At 49.4% G+C, this 19,984-nt stretch overlaps 6 protein-coding genes across 6 annotated transcripts; 3 read left to right on the plus strand and 3 right to left on the minus strand.

The window, feature by feature from the left end:
- Positions 1 to 1,862: 1,862 nt before the first annotated feature.
- On the minus strand, positions 1,863 to 3,632 carry VTN00DRAFT_1780 (uncharacterized protein; the record flags this gene model as incomplete). The annotated part of the gene is made up of 1 exon (XM_069427925.1): positions 1,863 to 3,632. The coding sequence occupies one exon, from the start codon at positions 3,630 to 3,632 to the stop codon at positions 1,863 to 1,865; it is 1,770 nt and encodes a 589-aa protein (XP_069292482.1).
- Positions 3,633 to 3,933: 301 nt separating this feature from the next.
- On the plus strand, positions 3,934 to 6,510 carry VTN00DRAFT_1781 (uncharacterized protein; the record flags this gene model as incomplete). Its single annotated transcript, XM_069427926.1, has 4 exons — positions 3,934 to 4,142; positions 4,217 to 4,556; positions 4,613 to 5,632; positions 5,695 to 6,510. 4 exons carry the CDS (start codon positions 3,934 to 3,936, stop codon positions 6,508 to 6,510), a joined length of 2,385 nt encoding a protein of 794 aa, XP_069292483.1.
- A 747-nt stretch (positions 6,511 to 7,257) lies between these two features.
- VTN00DRAFT_1782 (uncharacterized protein) lies at positions 7,258 to 12,418 on the minus strand (the record flags this gene model as incomplete). The annotated part of the gene is made up of 4 exons (XM_069427927.1): positions 7,258 to 7,378; positions 7,433 to 9,191; positions 9,304 to 9,358; positions 9,422 to 12,418. 4 exons carry the CDS (start codon positions 12,416 to 12,418, stop codon positions 7,258 to 7,260), a joined length of 4,932 nt encoding a protein of 1,643 aa, XP_069292484.1.
- Positions 12,419 to 13,537: 1,119 nt separating this feature from the next.
- On the minus strand, positions 13,538 to 15,510 carry VTN00DRAFT_1783 (uncharacterized protein; the record flags this gene model as incomplete). Its single annotated transcript, XM_069427928.1, has 5 exons — positions 13,538 to 13,624; positions 13,681 to 13,891; positions 13,946 to 15,173; positions 15,256 to 15,336; positions 15,402 to 15,510. The coding sequence occupies 5 exons, from the start codon at positions 15,508 to 15,510 to the stop codon at positions 13,538 to 13,540; spliced, it is 1,716 nt and encodes a 571-aa protein (XP_069292485.1).
- Positions 15,511 to 16,140: 630 nt separating this feature from the next.
- Positions 16,141 to 17,439, plus strand: VTN00DRAFT_1784 (uncharacterized protein; the record flags this gene model as incomplete). Its single annotated transcript, XM_069427929.1, has 6 exons — positions 16,141 to 16,182; positions 16,317 to 16,457; positions 16,544 to 16,700; positions 16,764 to 16,978; positions 17,116 to 17,256; positions 17,338 to 17,439. The coding sequence occupies 6 exons, from the start codon at positions 16,141 to 16,143 to the stop codon at positions 17,437 to 17,439; spliced, it is 798 nt and encodes a 265-aa protein (XP_069292486.1).
- Positions 17,440 to 18,988: 1,549 nt separating this feature from the next.
- On the plus strand, positions 18,989 to 19,651 carry VTN00DRAFT_1785 (uncharacterized protein; the record flags this gene model as incomplete). Its single annotated transcript, XM_069427930.1, has 1 exon — positions 18,989 to 19,651. The coding sequence occupies one exon, from the start codon at positions 18,989 to 18,991 to the stop codon at positions 19,649 to 19,651; it is 663 nt and encodes a 220-aa protein (XP_069292487.1).
- Between the last annotated feature and the right edge of the window lie 333 nt (positions 19,652 to 19,984).

Raw genomic sequence — 19,984 nt, forward strand, 5'->3', positions numbered from 1 at the left:
AATAGAGCTGTAAATTGCTTCGTAATTGGCCGGCATATTCAGCTGTTTCCAGAGAGCTTTTGAACACACGATCAAGGCGCCGTACAAAGCTTGTATTGAGCTCCGGACTATCATTAATGAAATCCCGTGCCTTTCTAATGGAACAACGAAGCCCTTGTATAGTAGATGGAGGTGATAAGGAACTAGATGGCGGCGGTGTGGTAAAGAACTCAATCTCTGGTGTAGGACTCTTAGCCTTGTGTAAAGGCCCCATAACTTCTTCAGGGTTGAATGGATAAAGGCCTCGTTTTTTAAAGGCATCTCAAATTGTACGCAGTTTGAAGGTTTTCTCGCGTACAGTAGGAATCTCCTTTAAAAAGGCTGCTTTATCGTTGGTTTCCACACCTAGGCCAGCCAGATAGTTGTTCCGGTCTCAATAGTAGTGTTTATATACCTGAAATGGCTGGCCATCAAGCGGTTGAATAAGATGTGTTGTATAAGGCAGAAAGCAGTATGGAATAATGTAGTTCTGACCGCAAAACTGAAGGAATTCATATGTCAGATGAGATCCATGTCCATCAAAAAGTAGTAATTGGGGCTCATTCTTCTGTGTAAGACGGTCTCTGGTATAGCAATCAAAATGATAAATCCAATCAAGACCAATTAGATCAGTAGAATAGCCCTTAGGTGACACTGCTACACGGTATTTGCCTGGGATATCTGATTCATACCATCGCTCCATATGGATGACGCCTTTAAAGATGAAATAAGGCGGTAGAACAAAACCATCTGCAGCAATACATTCTATCACAGAAACCAATTCTCCTATCTCTTTGGATGGATTGCCTCTCAATGTCTGATTAGGCCTGGTTGTCACCACTTTCTGAGCTTTTCCTTGGCCTAATTGGAAGCCAGTTTCGTCAAAATTGTAGATATTCTGTGGCGGAATCTGCGAGATAAAATCCTCCAAAACATCATACCAATGTTGAATTTGACCAAGATCTTCTGCATTTAAGCGACCTCTTTCCTTTGGCTTCTGTTTGACTAATTTAAATTCATCTGGCAGGCGTTTAATGAAGCGATAGACCCAGGCATTTCCAACCGTACGCGGTGTCTCATTCCCCACATTCCGCTGAAGAATTTGGTTTGCAGCGCGCTCAATCATTGTAGGAGTAGGTGGAGTGTGTAAAGAATCTAGCTGCTGAATCCAACAAACTAGAGCTTTTTCTTGTATGTCATCAAGGGCTTTTGTTGATATAGGACGTGAGGAAAGGTCTGCACGGCCATTGAAGCGCGCTCAAAGGCGTTGATAAGGAACATTGAATTGACGCGACAACGCGCTCAAATTTGGTTTTTTTTCACATTTAGCAATTTTGCAGGCTTCAGAAATACGTATCTCAATATCAGAATTAGAATTCATCTTGATGGTGGTGTGTAGGAAGTTGAATAGTGTCAATTTTATCGTTTGGATGAAAATTATCGTATGGGTGAAGCAGACCAACCCCCGAAGGGCGGGTGGGGATGCTTAGTAAGAGACGGCTATGTCTTCAAGCCTACGAGCAGAAACCTCAAATGATATCACTTCAGATGAATGAAGTTGTCGACTTTAGGTTGCTCGAGAGAAATAAAAGCTAGTCTAATGTACAGGTCATGTCTAAGTCCTAATACAGTAGCCGTCTCCTCTACGCCCAGAGTTGAGAATGACTTGATTTTTGAACATTACAAGAACAGTTACTATGACCTTCGATCCAATAGTAAATTTTTTGAACTCCATGGAGATTTTCCATAAATTAATATACACTTGTAAAATTCGGTACGTCATACAGTCGATTTGAAAGGTAAGTGATCGTAACGCATCAGATAAAAAGATATGGCAAAATGTTTTACACCCCAGAGTACACGGCAGACACATGTTTTCCACACTCGATGCGTTGTTCCATGGTGACCGTCCGCTTGCCCACCTTGCCCTTGTAGTGCGGAACGACCTGGAACCGCTGCTCCTTGTCGGTATCCGGGTTCTCAATGTCCGCAGGGGGTCTGATGTGTGTCGGAACTGGGACGTTGTTTCTCCTGCCAGTGCCAATCTGCCAGAACTCGTTTCCTCCCCACAGAAGAGCATCCGAGCCGTAGTACGTCTCACTCTCCGACGCATTCTGGGGTACGGTGAGGTGGGTGGTGTTCTTCAAAACCGCCGAAGCATGGGTTGCACCGACGGACATGCGGTGGAGACGGATCGGTGAGATCTTTTTTGTCTTTTCATCGTATTCGAACAGACCGCTCAGAGCCTTCACCTTCGTAGGGGCGTCCTGAAGGTGCGTCCATCGTCCGTTTCCAAGGGTACCGTAGATTCCTTTTCCAAAAGCCCAGGTGTCAGCCGTGATACGACCCAGGTCCCGCACTTCCGATTGCTCCTCTTCGGGTCCGAGGACTCGTTGGGCGTCCACGGTGAAGAAGCTAGTCAGACCACCTGCCGCAACGCTCGTTGCCTTTGGAAGCCATTTCTTGCCATAGAGCTTCTGGAGGGGCAAGGCAGTGGGCTTGTCGTTGAATGGTGCCGCAGGATCGAACTCAACTCCTAGCTGACCAAAGCCGTTGTCACCAAATACAAACACACGGCCCTCCCTGTCGAGTGCCAAAGAGTGGTAGTCGCCGCTAGCGATCTGGACGATCTTGGAGCCGCGCAGTTCGGTGATCTCATGGCAAGCGTCCACTGGTCCTTCCGGTCGTGTCGCCCAGGTCAGCCCAGGGATGCCCAGCTGACCCTTAGAGGGGTAGTGTTCAGTCGCTGAAGCGGCGGAGAAGACTCGACCAGAGCTGGTCAACAAAAGAACGTGCTCCTGTCCACCACTGATAGCGGTAACCTTCTCACCCAGTCCCAAGCGCGGTTGAAGTAGACGGTAGCTCAGTCGCGCGCTGCCACCAGCCCAGAAAGGCAACCAGGAGCTCTCCTGCAGCTTGCGGCCGGACTTTTGATCATTCTTGGATATGGGCAATGAATACACAGTGCCGTTGGAAGATAGCGCAATGATCCGGTCCCGAGACATGCAAAGTGAGACGAGATCCTTGCCAGTCAGGGTCTTCGAGGGCTTGAAGTCAGTCTCGGAGAATCCTTTACCCCACTGAACCAGGTCACCTTTTTCCGTAATTGCAGCTCCCGAGTTCTCATCCAGCTTGAGGTCTCTTAGGAGGTGGCCGTTGAAGTAGGATATCCTCTGGGGGGCCTTGATGATAGCTTCCTTCGATTCCGGGTCCACGACACGACCCTTGTTCGAGCCCCAAGCATACACACCAGGGTTTTCCAAGCTTTTCTTTATCTGCACATGCTGAGAACTCAATCTCTCACGGATTTCCTCCTTCGATAGAACACCGTTCGTCCTCGAATTCTCAAAAGTGATATCCACAGGCTCCTTCCGGGTTGGAACATCCTCTTCCTTGTTCCTTCCAATCAGATAGGCCACAGAAGCCACAGAAGTTATACCCAACACGCCGACAGTAATCTTGAACCATGGAAAAGTGGAGGGCTTTTCCGGAGCTCGCTGGACGTTATCGCTGGAGTAGTACCTTCGCCATTGTAATCTGGCAGACCGGGGAGTAATGCGGGGTGCAAAGGCAACAATCTTTGTCGCCTGCTCTCTCGCCCTATTCACAAACATGGCTGGATCAATCTCTTTAGCATTCACAATCCATCACTCAAAAACATATGGTGGGGAACAGGAAAGACAGCGCAGAAAGGGAAAGCTGCTCCCCGCGCGAAAAGAGCTCTATGCCGCTAGCGCGGGCGGGTCTGGGCGGCAGAATACCGCATCTCGATACAGAGCAGTCAAACTGGCCCCATGATAATCGATTAATTCCTAATACACGGCCTGGGTGCAGCGTGACTGTTTTCCTTTGATTTTCACGGAGGGATAAGTCCCAGGTCTTGTCGGTGACTCCCATTGAGTACTTACCTTCACCATGCATCAGCAATCCGACAGACAGCGAGCACGCCGCCCGACCGATCCATCTGGTCTGTCGCTGCGGCCGAAAATCAGGGACGCCGACGTGGTCGACTTGCCGCAAAAGGTTCGGAAGCCCGTGAGTGATATCAGCAACGAGCTTGAGTTTGCTCGATGGTATAGTGAGGTCGAGGATGACCTGCTGGAGGCCAGCTATGAGGAATACCAGTATGCGCAATGCTTTGCAGACATGATGGCTTTGGCGTGTCAATTGAACCAAGCTAACATTTGATAAACAACAGGTCATGTCTCGATCAGCTTCAAGTGTCCAAATCCCACCTGGATACGCTTCTATCTGATACTTCCTCTACGCTCAACCTCCTATCCAGCCTCTCTGAGTCGTTCCAAGCCGTTGAGTCGAAGACCTATACCTTTCAGAAACAATGCGAGGGCCTCCTCTCCGCGCAGAAGCGCAATTCAGAACTGGCTGAGAATATCCGCGATAACCTCCAATACTATGATTTCTTAGACCCCGCCACTAGGAGGCTCAATGCCCCTGGCGCGGGAAGCAGTGTGCGCGAGAAGGAGTTCTCGGACATGCTCAGACGCCTTGATGAGTGTCTAGATTATATGGATGCTCATGTGAGTACTTCGCATGTATCTGAAGATGAACTTCGACGGCTAATAATACATCGCAGTCCGATCAAAAGGAGGCGGAAATATACCGCTCTCGGTACAGACTGCTACTAACGCGTGCCCTAACGCTCATCCGCGGCCATTTCGTGTCCACGTTGCGAGAGATATCTTCCGACGTCTCAAAAAGAATCGCCGATCGACAACTTAATGACACTACCATGTCTGCTCTGTTATATGCCAAGTTCCGTGTCGGTGCCGCTGAATTGAAGCAAATTGGCCTGGAGATTCAGAAGCGAGCTGTTCCTCCCTTAGAACCCGAGCAAGGCGCGGAGGCTGAGTATCAGAGTCTTATGAACGAACTCCACACAAATTTCTCAGCGACCCGCGGGAAGTTAATCATACCGTTGGTGCGAAAGAAACTTAGCGACATTGCGCAGGCCCCTAGTACTTCAAAGGACCTGGTGGCCTTTGCTCGTGCTAGTATCAGCTATATTCGCGGCATCTGCTTGGATGAGTTTGAGCTATGGGGTGAATGGTTTCACGGCCAGGCAGGTCTATATGATTTCTTAGAAGCCATCTGCGAACCGCTCTATGATCACCTTCGACCTAGGATTATCCACGAAACGAAGCTTATTAAGCTCTGTCAGCTCTGCACCTTGCTACAGACGCGGTATTTGCTAGACCCGGAGGATGAAACCGAGAATGTTGATCCGAATCAACTCGACTTTTCCGTCTTAATCCAGCCGGCTCTGGAAGACGCTCAGACGCGCCTCGTATTCCGTGCGCAGGCGATCCTCCGGGATGAAATTGAGAGGTACAAGCCCCGTCCTGAGGACATCGACTATCCAGCGCGCAATCGTCGCGGTACGCAGATCCAGCTTTCAGGTCGGAAAGTCACATCGACTACTCCTACGACTCCGCTACCGAAGACTCCAACTGTTGTCGACGAGGACTATGATTCACAGACGGAACGAGAGGCAGACGTAAGGTGGGACTTCGACGCACAGGCTGCGGCAGAGGGATGGTATCCTACGCTGCAAAAAGCCGTATGGCTGCTCAGCCGAATATACCGGCTTGTCAATGTACGCAATCCCAATATCATCCAAAAGATTGACTTTTTTTCCTTGCTAAAAATATCCAACAGTCCACTGTATTTGATGACCTTGCCCATCAGATCGTCCACCAGACGAATCTATCCCTCCACCAAGCAAGCTCCCTAATTTCCAGCAAATCCTCACCAGCAGACGGCCAACTCTTCCTAATAAAACATCTCTTCATCCTGAAGCAACAAATCGTCGCTTTCGACATCGAGTTCGTCACGCCGGACGTCTCATTCGACTTCTCCGGCGTGACCAACACCTTCTGGGAACTCCGCGAACGCGGCGGCCTCTTCAACCCGGCAAACCTCATGCGCCTCGTCGGCCACGGCCTCCTCCCCCGCGTCGTCGAGAACATGCTCGACGCCAAAGTCGAGCTGGACGGCCGGCTCCGAACCGTGATCAACGACTTCACCAATACCTTCGCGACCAAGATGACATCGTCCCTCCCGACCAAGTTCGCCGTCGAGAAGAAGCGAAATATGGAGCGCGGCGGCGTCATCAGCCCGACCTGCCGCGCCATCGAAAAGGAGGTCCCCCTCCTGCGACAGATCCTCGACGACTACCTCGACGACACCCGCACCAAGGAGACCTTAGTCGGCGCGGTGCAAGACCGCGTGATCCAGATCTACGAGGAGTTCTTCGAGAAATTCCGTTCCGTCGAGAAGAGCAGGGGAAACCCCGTCAGCAAAAAGGGGAAAGGGCGCGAGGACGCCGTGTGGGATGTGGATACATTCACGGAGTGGAGTGAGGAGGTCTTCAGGGTCGGGATCGCGGGGACGATAAGGTCTTCTCATTCTTCTGATCATGAGGAAGATGATGAGGAGGAGGAGGATATGAGCAGAAGCGGTGGCAGCGTGTAAAATCATCTCCTGTGCTGTGCTGTGCTGTACAAAAAGGACTCTTTATAATAATAGCATATAGACGCTCCATGCCGACGGCACGATGAGACGAAATTCATGATGATAATTTATCATTAACCGCATTGAAGTAAATTAAATGTTATCAGAATTCCTTGAAGTATCATTATCCGGACACTTAGCCCACACAGAGCTCTGTCACTAAAACAACTGAAGTACGCAGGGGTCCGTCCGCTAATGCGGTGAAGATACATGCCTGAAAAATAGACACCTACTTGTTTCCATCTGCTCTCAGTGTAACATATATATATAGAAGTCACTCCATAGTCTACGCTAAAGTCAATCGAGCTCGCAAGGATGAAGGGCCAGTAGTTCTGATTTTAGCAAAAAGAAAAGACGTTTGGATTCAACGCTTAGTGATTAATTGAGATCACGCTTTGGTTCTCCGAACGGTAAAGCTAGCTTCGACAAAGAGCCGAGAAAAAAGGAAAAAAAAGAAACGCTTATGGGGGAGAGACAAGACAGTCCATGGAAATGGATCGAAAAGAGAAAAGTGACATGGTTGATAGCGAGGAAAAAAAAGTCATCACGCTTGCTTTGTACTACATATTCATAGAATATTTATAATAGGGTAGGAAATTACTAAGAACAAAACGGTTTTGGGACATTATACAAGAGAAGTACACAGACAAAGGAAATAGCAGGTCACCAATGCATAAAGTGAGGAAGAAGAAAAAAATCCTGTTCAGTTCAAAGAACATGTCGGATCTTAGCATACAACTCAGTTTTAAGGAAATCGTAGTCTGGATCGGGTTCGCAGAATGGATGCCGCGAAAGAAGGGTCTCGGCTGTTGGACGGTCGAAGGTATCCCTGTCATTGCTGTTAGAATTCGACCACAGGCGTTCAAGGCTCGGCTGTACTCACACTGTGAAGCAGTCATACATAAAAGCAAGTGCTGCTGGACTGATATTCATGGATACATCCTCAGGAATAGGGGGAGCTTGGTTGAGACTACCGAGTTTGAAGATTGCCCCGATGGCCTCTTCCTTGCTCCATGGTCGACGCCCAGCGAACATTTCCAAGACCACACAGCCGAGAGACCAGATGTCGACCTTCGCGCTGTAGCCCTGTCCTTGCGACTGGATGACTTCAGGTGCCATCCAAAACACTGACCCCTGCATCGAGTTGCTGGAGTCGTTGCCGTAGATGTTATCACTCTTTTTCGAGATACCAAAATCGGAAATCTTGCAGGTCCCATCAAGATCCAGGAGAATGTTATCTGCTTTCAGATCACGATGTAAGATTCCCTGATCATGGAGATATGCCAATCCACTCAGTGTCTGGCGTGTAAGTGATTTCACAACCCTCTCTTCGAATTTGCCATGCTTCCGAAGACAGCTACCGACAGAGCCACCAGAGATATATTCGAGGTAGATTGAGATGGAAAATTCACCTCGCTCACACCCCAGATACTGCACAATATTTGGATGCTCGAGATGTTGCATGGTATCGATTTCCTGATCCATAGCGGCTACCATCTCTTTGATCCGATCCTTGTCCTGCCCAGCAATTTTCGGGTTTACCTCCACTTGCTTAACAGCCAGAAGTTCACCAGTATCTGCATTGATTCCAAGGTATACCCGGCCATATGTTCCCTTTCCAATAAGCTGACCGCGAATGATACGGAAAGTAGGCTGCCTCTGCGGGATACTATCCTGGGGAACAGCGTTTTGAGGGATAGGATCTAGCTCACTTAATCGACTGCCGGGTCTCGGACTGATCTGCATAATCTTTGCTCCGAACATTTTGGTGCTCTTGCGCCTGAGGAGCGGGGCCGCATTTGCATTGGTAGAATGAGCCACACTACGATTTCTGTTGACCTGATGTGCCCCCTTAGCGACCTCTCTGATGGACTTCATCCGACCAAGTCCACCAGCACGAGTGGCGTTGCGTCGAGTGATGCCGTTCGTCTCTTTCGCCTTCAGTGCAGATCCGTCCGAGCCCAAAGTATCACCGTTTTCGTTGTTAAGCTGCGCAGCCCAAGCAGGGTCTGCCTGTTTGTCTTTCAGGTTCGCATTATGCTCAACAGCATCCCGATTTGGAACGGCGGTAGGAGAGGAGGGAGGTGAGATCCCGTTTCCTTCCAGGTAAGGCTCATCCAGATCAATGTCAGGGAAGAATTCATCCAAATGGTCGATGACACCTTCGACAGGAGGTCTACTGGCCCAGATATCATCTCGAGCAAACGAATCTCTCCGTGATGACCTCTCATCATCAGAGGAAATATTGCTTGTGTTCCTCGACTCGGGAACCTGTTCAGCATCACTGGTAGAACTGTGTGTTGACGGCCCTGTGGACGTGTCCCCTGAAGTATTCGGGGACTTGAAGCGCACTGATAGCCCTTTTCGTAACCTTGGTTCCGTGTCAAGAGTGAGGGATGGCCTCTCAGACTTCTTCGGCGTTTCAGGAGACCCTGGGGTAGCCTGCTTGCCCTTTGATTGGTTTTTGTTGGGCGCAATTGGTATAGCAAAGAGACCGTCATCGGAATCATCATCCGAGTCCTCTTGTGGCCGAGGGGACTGTTGAAAGGAAACTCTGGTTTCCTGGAAATCAAACTCGGGACCATAGGACTTGCGGGACTCCGTCACCGGCTGTGATGGTTTCTCGGCTGCAGGACTCGTCACTGGAAACAGGTCAGCATAATAATTCTCAACATTTGACTACCCTGTTCTACAGTAGATTTGGGGAATCCACTAGCTCTTTCAACATGAGCTCCGGGCCACGGGAAAACTCACCTGGACTTGTTCGACTAGCTCCATTTAGACTAAAGTCACTAGACTGTATGGCGTGCTGCCGTCCAAAATCAGCATCAAGTTCACAGAACACAGAGGGCTTAGGGAGAGAGATCCGTACCGAGGGTGATGGCGTTCCAATAGCAGAAGTCATCCTGCCCACGCTTGCGATGGCTGCGCCGAGACCATGGCCTAATGCCGATGTAGGAGTCACGGGCTTTCGGTTGTCACGTTCTGCCATCTCCTCCGTTACAGAGACTTCAGGCCGTTGTTTCAAGTCTGTTTGAGTTGTGTGCTGTGGACGAGCACGCCTCAGAGAATTGACTTTGGTAAGTGTAGTCGACCCCGCCGGTGCCGACGGAGGTTTACGGTGAGGGACAAGGTTGTTATCGGGCTTTTTATCATCGCTGTACGGAGAACTGCGACGCTCGTCGAAATCAATGACTCCTTCGCGTCTGTAACCAAGATCGCTATAGTTGTCCTTTCTCTGCGATGGTGGCGGCTGCTTCGATATATTATACTGCTTCTGCTTCCGTTCAACCTCACGTTTATGAGCCTCATGACGGGCAAGTAGGTCGGCCTTCTCTGGGCTGAGACCTTGTTTGGCTTCCCAGAGCGCATCCACAGAAGCACCAGGCAAAGCTGGGGACAGCTCGTGCGCGGAATCGGTAGTTGCGGCCTTCAAGATTGGCTGCCGAGATCCAGGCGACGGTGAGGCGGGTCTGGGTTGAGAATGTGGTGAGATTCCACTATCATCGTCCAGAGGTTTCCTTAACAGATGGTGCTGCCCAGTGATTGGGGACGCGGTAGATTTCTCTGAAATTGATACACCAAGGCCAGCACAGTGTGGTGAAATATTCGTCCCAGGATGTGCGTATGTGCCACGCACGTAGAATTTCAATGTACCAATGGAATCTGATTTTGTTCGTCGGCTATGAACCAACATGTTATCATTTAGCGGCTCTTCATGGTCAATCTGACCAGGTTCAGTTAAAAAGATTTGAGCACTGGCCCAGTCAATAACCCCCAGGTTTTGACAGATTGCGGCACGTAAGGCGTCTGCGGAATCAACATCGGTGATATCTATCAAGCGGTAATTCCATCCGTCCAGAGTTGCGAAGGCAAACTTCTTTCCCTTGGTACTGTTAATGGACCTTCTCCATATCGACATCTTCTCATGATCCGACATAGACGCGGAGGATGGGCGCTCTCCTAGAGACACCTCACTAGTATTGTATCCTGGCTTTGCGAACGGCAGGTGGCAGCCGTTTCGTGTATTCACCGGACTCGTGGGCGACTCCAGATTCTGTTCCTCGGGAGATGCGTGGGTAGAATCCGTGTTTTTAGACTTCTTCTTAAAGATATTCAGGAAACTTTTGCTATGCTCTTTGGGATAGGAAGAATGCTCCCCACTCAGCTGTCGCGTATATGAATCCTGCCCCGATGGGCGTGCAATTTCCTGCCCTTGTCTTCGGGCTTCATAAAACCGACTAGGTGCCTCCCCTGGAACACCACCTGTCCCGCTTCGACTTGTGGTGAGATGGCCTCTACCAGAACCCATAGCAGAGTCTGTGCTGTTTCCTCTGGAGTGATCGGACTTTACACTTAAGTCCCCCGTCGACGATGATGTCAATCCTGGATGAGAAAGGGATGCAGGTTGTGTTGCCGGGCTGCCACTCTGTGGGCTGTCTTCGTATGGTTGAAGGGAAGGCGCTGCGAAAGGACCACCTTCGCTAGATATTGAAGGGCTCTGCCTTCGATGTTCTAGCCCCGACAGTATATTTCGAGAATAATCTGATCTAGCAGACCCGCTTAACTCGGCAACCGTCGAATCGTGACTTGTTGTTGTTGGAATAGGTAGCGTAACAGAACGGAGTTGCATGCTCTGTCTTTGGTTAAAACCAGAATGTGATGTTTTGAGAGTATAATTCTGGCTAGGACTGTTCTCCATATTATTCCGCGGAGCAGCTGAAAGGGATTCCCATCCAAGATTGGGAGAATGTTCCAGCCCGCCCTCAGACGAAGCACTCAGCACAGCTGGATGGGACCCTCGTCGCTTTTGGACGACTATACCAGCATCGGTACTCCCATCATCATGAATTTGGCGGATCAGCTTGCGCATGCGCTTCCCTTCCTCGCGTTCACGACCCTGGTCCCATCCTGTTCCACTCTTTGCACACTCCTTTGCCAACTGGGGATAAACAACCTTGTGCATCTTCCCTAGATTTCCTCTTCCATTTGCCCCACCATGACCAAGTTCGATGAAATCAGCTCCCTGGATCTCCAGGGTCTTAAATGTCTCTTGCCAGTCGCTGGAGAAACCGTTTTCGGCAAGCCACAGCAGCACGCGCTCGAGAGGCCATTGAATAGCAGCTTCGCTTGGTGACATACCTCCAAGTGACGCATTGCTACTGTTGTGACGATGACTTGGCGTCTTTGACAGCTCGGGTCCTTGACCACTGCTCTGGGGCTGAGGATTCTGTATGGTTGCTGTGGGAATCCCGGGCGACACTAATTCGTGTACATTGTCATGCAATACAAGGGGTGAGGGGCCATTTCGATTCGATGGTGTAGGAGGGATGCTTCCATCTCTCATATAAGAGCCGTCCGAGCTGACAGTTTCATATGACTGGTGTCTATCGGCCCCTGTCGATTGACCATATCCATCATAGCCGGAGCGCGAATGTGAATCAAATAGTGGAGGAATTCCAACGCCTGGTCCGAAAGATTCTCCTGCTGGGATGTACGTCGCAGAAGTAAGAGGCTGGTTTTCACTGTGAGGAGGTGGAGGGGGTATCGATAGAGGTGCGGGTTGTCGGCCATATGCTAAATGCTGGTTCTGCGGCTGGTTTGATGGGATAATGGGAGGAGGCGGAGGAGGTGGAGGCGGAAAGCCCTGCGGCAGCCCCTGTCTTCCCCAGTTCTGCTGCCATCCTGAGGGCACCCCGTAACCGGCTCCCGGAGGTGGTCCCGGAGGCGGCGGGGGTACTACGCCGTGGGATTGCGCCGGTGGATGTCGGGGAGGAGGCGGTGGTAGTGATATGATGTGCGACTGAGGTGGCTGTGATATCGAGGGTGGAGGAGGAGCGGGTATGTACTGTTGTCGCTGCCCATCCATGGTATTGGTCTTTCAATGTTATCAAATGTCAGCAGAATCGTGGAATGCCGAAGGATCCTGGTAGACTTGTTGGCTCAGAAAAGAGATCGGCTTGCCGGTGTTTTGTTTCACAATAAATGTCTGCCTTGTTTCCAGAGCTTTACAACAGCTAATGTCTAAGCTCCGCGCACGGATAACGGAGTTCACTTCATTGTCAATCGCACTGCCCAAACCAAGTCGACGCACTCAACCGCTGGAAGAGTTCAGGCTGTCGAAGAAGACACCCTGCGCTTTCACAGCTCACGATGATTGAGTAGTTATAGAGGTAGTTTCCACAGCTATAGTCGGGCATCAAGCCCTACGCGTGATAGCGGGACACCCTAGACCACCATGTTATTCATCGCTCCAATGTCGAGTCCGGCCTAATTAAAGCGTGGCGTGAGGGTATAAAACGCTGGAATGATTGATGTGGACGGTTCGTATCGGTAACAAGAAACGGTAGATATGCTGATAGGTTTAAGCGGCCGGTGAGAGTGATCACGAAGCAAAGAACTATTCTAGTTTCGGGGGAGAAAGGTCTCGAATGGCAATAGCCTATACTTGCAATAGGAGTTAGCGAACATGTTTCTCCACAGTATGATGGAGAACTCTGCATGAACGCGTGGACGAACTTTCAACGACAGCTGCAATCCGCAGCGAAGAGCGGAGAAGAGATAACAACTCACCACAAAACCGCCCTAGTCCACTATAACAGGAATCGGACACTCTTTTCGTGGGAAATAAGGTACCTCGTACGATATTTATGGAAGAAACGATTTCTTTCTGCACAGAATCAAAGCTGGCCGTGATACATTAGTCTCCTAAGGAGGCTTCAAGAGCTTCGTTGCTTCCAAGCGGCTTATCAATCACGTGGCTTTCCCTACGAACTAGCGCCCGCCAGCACACACGCCAAGGCGGCCAGACACCCCCGGGCTGACTCTGCCAGCACGAGGAAGATCTCCGTAATAGGTAGGCAGATCTCGGATCCACGGATACCTTCTAAATTAGGTACTTCCTAGGTACATCCATCATAGTATGTAGTCATTGATCTATCAAAGTGATAATTAGAACCTCCGGTTTTCGTCCAACACCCGCCCCCTGCTATCCCTTGGAGGTCCTCGCAGCAGCTTCTGCCGTCAACTTCAGCGCTGAAGGTGCATCTTCTTGGGGCATATAGAGTTCAACCAACTAATCAAGTTAGTAGAAAGCTTGATATCAGTCCCTTGTCCAATTCTACTGCTTACCTGAAGACATGGAGCAGACGAAAACACCTTGTCCGCAAAGAGATTGGTCAACTCCTGTCTCGTTCTGATTTGATATCCCTTGTAATCGGTCTCCTTTGCTCCAAATGCCAAGGGGATGTCCTTGAACTTCCATGGTTGAATGTCATTGTAACTTTCTTCCCATCCATGGATATAACGCTCGATGGTGTATCCGTTGTTGCATATAACAAATCTATACTCCGTTAGTAGGCTGTCCCGGTCAACCGCGGAGCACTGTGAGTCTTACATGATTGGGTTCAGCCCCTTTCGTAGAATCGTGCTTATCTCCTGTACAGTGAACTGGAAGCTGCCGTCGCCAACAAACAGAACCGTCCGACGGCCGTCGCGTTCCTGTGCGGCCAGTGCAGCGCCTTGACAAGCTCCAACTGAGTAGCCAATACTTCCCCACAGGACTTGACTCAGAGCAGTGACACCTTTGGGGAATCTGGTATCCCATATTCCAAAGTTTGCCGTTCCTGTTTCAGTAATAATAATATCATTTTCTTGTAGCCATTGTCCGACAGTAGGCCACAACCACGCATGGGTTATTCTCTGGTCAGAAGAACCCTCCTCATGACGCGGGAGCGCGTTTGATATCTTTGGAACGGACGTAACACTCAGCTGCCCCATTCTCTGTATGATTTTCCGTAAAACTCCCTTCATGTTGACGTCTGGGTACTCTGAGTATTTCACCCGGACATGGGTACTATGGAAATCGATGGTATTCAGTTGTCCGATTCGATAGGTGAAACCAGCAGTATTGAAATCCGATTTGATGGCACCGATACTGAGAATGAGGTCCGACGACTCAACCCGCTCGCGCACACCCTCATTTGATCCATCGCCGGCGTAAACACCGCCATAGTTTTTATGTGTCTCATCCACTGCCCCTTTACCCATTGGTGCCACAAAAGTTGGCAAGCCTGAGGCTTCTACCAGATCGTGGACCTCCTCAAGCACACGATGTCGAATAGCGCAGGCATCAACCAAGATGATAGGATGCTTGGCAGCATGCAGATACTTCAAGACCACATCGACAACATAGTCTTCTTTCTCTGGCTCATTTGGTGGGAGAGAGAGATCAATCGGCTTCTTTAGTCGCTCCCCTTCAACTTTCATCTTTACGATGTCAATTGGAAGCGTGATGTAAACAGGTCTGCTTCGAATCCAGCACTCCCGAATAGCAGCGTCAATCAGGGTTGCGGCTTCTTGGGGATCATTAAGTCTTGCAACCAGGCATGAGATGCCGGCACTCATGTTTACAAAGACATTGAAGTCTCCATTTCCAAGTGTATGATGCAGTAACATCCCATTCTGCTGTGACCTAGTACTGGGTTGACCAACAATGTGGATAATTGGAACGTACTCCGAATAAGCGCCGGCAATAGCGTTGAGGGCTGAGAGCTCGCCCACACCAAATGTGGTAATAAGGGCACTAATGCCTGTAACCCGAGCGTAGCCATCAGCGGCATAGCCTGGGTAGAGCAATCAGCGATCAGCTCTAATCTTGACCATACAGAGCATCCAATTATCAGTGGAAAGGCACGATTTGCGTACCGGCGTTGAGCTCATTGCAATTCCCAATCCAATCCAGGCCGCACTTTGGGAGGTAATCCAAGGCTGCTAGGTTATAGTCACCTAAACGACGTTATTAGCACCTTATCAAGGAATTCAACGCTTATTAAAGGGAAAAGACAACTTACCAGGGACACCATGGACTGCACGGATTCCAATTTCACGCAGTCGTCTGAAGAGATACTCTGCAACATCGATGGGAGATTTGAGCTCCCTAATAGCAATATCGCTGGCCATTGTTGGTGTTTGATATCTGACGACTTCTACTACCGTGGAAATCAACTGAAGCGGCAGTTATCGATAAATGAACACGATTGCAGCATGTCGTGAAGCAGATGGGCAATCTCTCCCGGGTCGACCTGCAGATGACCATAATGGTCTTGAGCATGGTTCCTGGATATGCCATGATTTGGATATGATGTCATTCATCATACCAAATCCCAGCTTGTCGACCTGTGCTTGTGACGTTTCCGCAGCCCGTCGTCCCTGCTAACAGCTTGTCACGTGAAGCAACACCAAGATTCGTTGGTGCGTCGACATTCGAGGCGGCCGTTGTCATTATTGTTGCTCTAGCTTGGACTTATACTCTGTAGTATGTATGCTTTCGGCAGTGAACTGCCGTGGGTTTGGTCTTGCTGGGCTGCTAGCATGAATGCTTCGGTAAATGTACAGCCCGCCCACTAAGAGAAACGGCCGGGCTAACCCCGCCAATTAGGCATTGCGAAAGGATTCGGGATCCCAGATCACACATCAGCACACCAGAGAATCCAAACGTCTACGACTAGAGCACAGGAGCACTCACTTTACGAACAGCACATCCTTCGGACACCGGTGCTTGTTCGCATGGCTGAGAAGGGAAAAAGAGCAATGGCTGATCACACATCCGGTCGGTCATCGAAGCGACGGAAGGTCAGTAATGAGACACACAAACCCTCTAAACATGCTGTAGCGCGTGCACTATGGACAGTCTGGGGAATTTTTTTTATGCTCTGGCACTTTTTATCTACTTTATCTATTACAGCAAGTAACTGACTTACTGTTAGGGAGGGGACCAATGGCGGAAACAGCAGGCGGCAAAGAGTGGCCGATTCATGATCGAGAGCGGTGACTCCGGTGTCTTTGTATCTTGCGACATGGGTAGAGAAGGCAAGTGCACAGCTGAAGTGCTCGATCTGTTCTCTCAGGTCAGTAGTATAGAGTGTCCCCGTCTTCTTTGCACGCTAGTTTTATCTTCCGTACATTGTTTTCGCTAATACATTTTGGTTAATAGAGCGTGGAAACATCTCACGATGATGTGGGGAAAGTTGAAGAATCAGACGATGAGGAGGAGGATATCGAAGCGCAGATCAAGAAGGAAGTAGAAGGCCTGAAGCCCAAGTCAGCTGCTCGTCCACTCATTCAGGCCATCAAGTTAGACGTTCCATGTTGTAGGTCAAAGCATTCTCTTCTTTTGGCTGCTAAGACCAAATTCCAATATTAACTTTCTGCAGTGACCTTCATACGGATGGATAAATCCATAGACCCCGTTCAGCTAGTTCACAGCTTGTGCGCCGAAGCCAAAGCGAACCCTGAAAAGAAGAAGGGTCGCTGGGTTAAGCGAATGACCCCTGTTACTTCGATTCGAAAGACGCTCAGTGTCGACCTAGAGAGCTTTGCAAAGGAGATTCTTAAGCCTCACTTTCACGCCGGCGGGCCACCAAAGAAAGTAAGTCCAACTTGGCCGCCATCACAGCCCGCCTCATACGCAGCAGTTGATGGCTATGGGGTTGCGCTATGCTATGACGGATTGATGGAAATAATGTTCGCGCTTTCTGGTAGCAGGGCTAATTAGATAACCTACAGTATGCCATTCGTCCCTCAGTTAGAAGCAACGCAAAATTCAACAGAGATGATATCATCAAAACGGTAGCGGATGTGGTTGGCCCTGGCCATAGCGTCGATCTCAAGAACTATGACTTGATGATTTTGGTTGATGTTGTCCAGGTGAGTTCCTTTCAGAAGAATAAGAAATCCAGTTGGAGGTGGTGCCGTCCGCATTTCATTTCCTAACTATGTGCCTTGCAGAATGTTATCGGGATGAGTGTCGTCGGGAGCGATTATGACCAGTTGAAGCGATTCAATCTCGCCGAACTTTATAATCCAACCCCCAAACCACAGGATCCTTAACCGACGAATGCCGCAGGAATAAATATGAAGGTGCTGCCGCAGCTACATTTGACGTTGTCCCTCATAAACCCGGGGCGCTATTTGAGAATATGAAACACGGCACTAATTAATGCGTGTGGCGCCCGACTGACCGGCCTGCCAGTATGAAAGAAGCTTAAATGCCATTTTAACGATGTCGTCAGCTTGAAATGGCGACCTTCTATGTAACCTTCCCCGCTCGACTACACGAGCTGACGAACGACTTATGCTATGGAAGCCCTAATACGGTCTCAGCACTGCAGATACACTTGGCAGGAGCCCTTTTATGAAATAGGACGTGTCTGTAGAAGCCCCGAGAGACTTGGAACGAGTTTACGCTTCCAAATAGGAACATAGAACCGTCGGTGAAAAAACGGAGGAACCTTCCAATTGGAAAAAATACAGATAGCTATGATGCTTCAGATTGCAAAGGATATATATTCTCACTGCGTCCTCAACGGTCTTCAATCTTTGGCAAGATCCACGATGACCTCGCCAAGGCGAGCTCCTGATTGGCGGGCGGCGAGCCTTTACGGCAACTGTAACCGGCCCAGATCCCACCTTCCTTAGAAGGGGAGACTTAGGCGAGTCATTGCGACAGACATCTCGAGCCACCTCACGCGTTCTGAAGAGTTGCTTGATACTGGCGCTACTGCGTTACCTTTCAAATTCTTTCGTGCGCGCTATGACCTATGTCTGCACTGACATTCTTAGATTTTTCTCTTGTTTCTGATGGCGTCGATTGGATCTAATAATGACTATCTCATGGCCCCTGGCCCCTTGCTACCTACCGAAGTGCTGACCTCTTACCCATAATGTCCGTAATCTCCATGATCCGAGCTCCCTTCGCTCCCAATGTGCCTTTTGAGTTTACTGCCCCGAGAAAAACCGATGCCAATTTCCAATTAGTTGGTCTTACCTGCAGGGTACTGGTGGAGCAGTCTACTAGTCTTGCTCATGTTTCTCGTACGCTCTATGACCTCGTCGCCTTGGTATAATAACCTTACCAATAATAGCTCTCTTTCTTTAACCGCTTATGCGCAACACCCTTTCCCTTTATCCCTTACTTTCTGCGCTTATCTTCTTATGTCTGCAAAAATGAATTTGCCTCCAGATATATTACCATGCGGCTCGCTTTTCAAGTCTCAGCAGAACCCTATCATGCCTTCCTTTGATTTCACATTTTCCCTCCACGGGCCCTCAGGCCTCAGTAGGCTCCAAAATATAATTCAGTTGCCTTTTCCACCAACAGTCAGCGTTCAGGATGTAGAGATGCTGGAGAATCACATCCACCCACTTCGTCTTCTGAAGTTATCCAATGGAGTTCAGCTGATATTAAAGTCGTCGCCACGACCGTCGACCGCTCTTCTGGGAACGCCATTCCCTGGAAACCGAGGCTAGAGTTTTGACTCTCTTTAAACAATCCGCAAACCCTTGCATCCCACAGCTCTTTCATTATGACCCTGAAGGCACCTCTTTAGGTTCAGCATTTCTATTGAGACAGTACATTAGAGGCTTGACTCTCCACGAGATGGAGACCATGCTCACAGCCGAAAATCGGAGAGAGATCGATCGACAATTGGGACGTTTGGCCAATATAATCGGCAAGCAAATGGCGGTATCCTTTGGACTACTCGAGAAAGTTGCATCCGGGACCGGAAGTCGTTCATGGAGGCACGCATTTATTACCCTCTTTGAAGGCGTACTTCGTGACGCAGAGGACATGTTCATCCATCTTCCGTACACGGAAATCCGGCAGGAAATCGCCCGTCTGGCTTCGGTTCTGGAAGAAATTACTCTCCCACAACTCGTTATCGTCGATTTCGGACAACCGTCCCAAGTGATCCTCGACCCAGAATCGAAACAATTATCTGGTGTTATAGACCTTGGCAGCGCAGTTTGGGGCGATGTCCTGATGGCAGAGATCTTTGAGAACCCATCGCCCGCCGTTCTTGAGGGTTTTGGGTCCAACCCAACTAATGGCAGATCAAAAAAGACCAGACTTCTTCTGTCCGTTTGTCCAGACGGCTCCTCGTTTCCAGGATCACTCACCGTTTTCAGCTACGCTTGTTACCGTTACATATATAAGATTACTGAGCAGTATTACCGAAAAACGAACGAGGCAGATGAGATTCAGGTACGGAGGAGGCTAACAGCAACGCTGGCGAAAATGGCTGCGATGGAATGTGAATGACTCGTACGAGTTTTTCATGGGAACACTTGCTGTCCTGCGATAACGATATCACGCCTCTAGATTTTAATGGAAACGGTGCACGTTGGGACCAAAAAAATTCTATGGCAGGATACACAAAAATGGCGCGAATCATATGGCTTTGAAGGAGATTGTCGGAATGCTGATTATTGCCATATACGGACGTAATCCCCTCCTTCTGAACTTAGTTGTATTAGACGTATACACGGAGCCCTCCTCAGTCGACCTTCAAGAATACCTACCTAGGTGTATAACAGGCACCTGTCTAAGTATAGAAATACAGAGTCGATTGCTTCCTTCTCGAGACAGATATCT

This window comes from Thermoascus crustaceus, assembly GCF_041956765.1.
Source record: "Thermoascus crustaceus strain CBS 181.67 unplaced genomic scaffold VTN00scaffold_1, whole genome shotgun sequence".
In the NCBI taxonomy this organism is placed as follows: domain Eukaryota; kingdom Fungi; phylum Ascomycota; class Eurotiomycetes; order Eurotiales; family Thermoascaceae; genus Thermoascus; species Thermoascus crustaceus.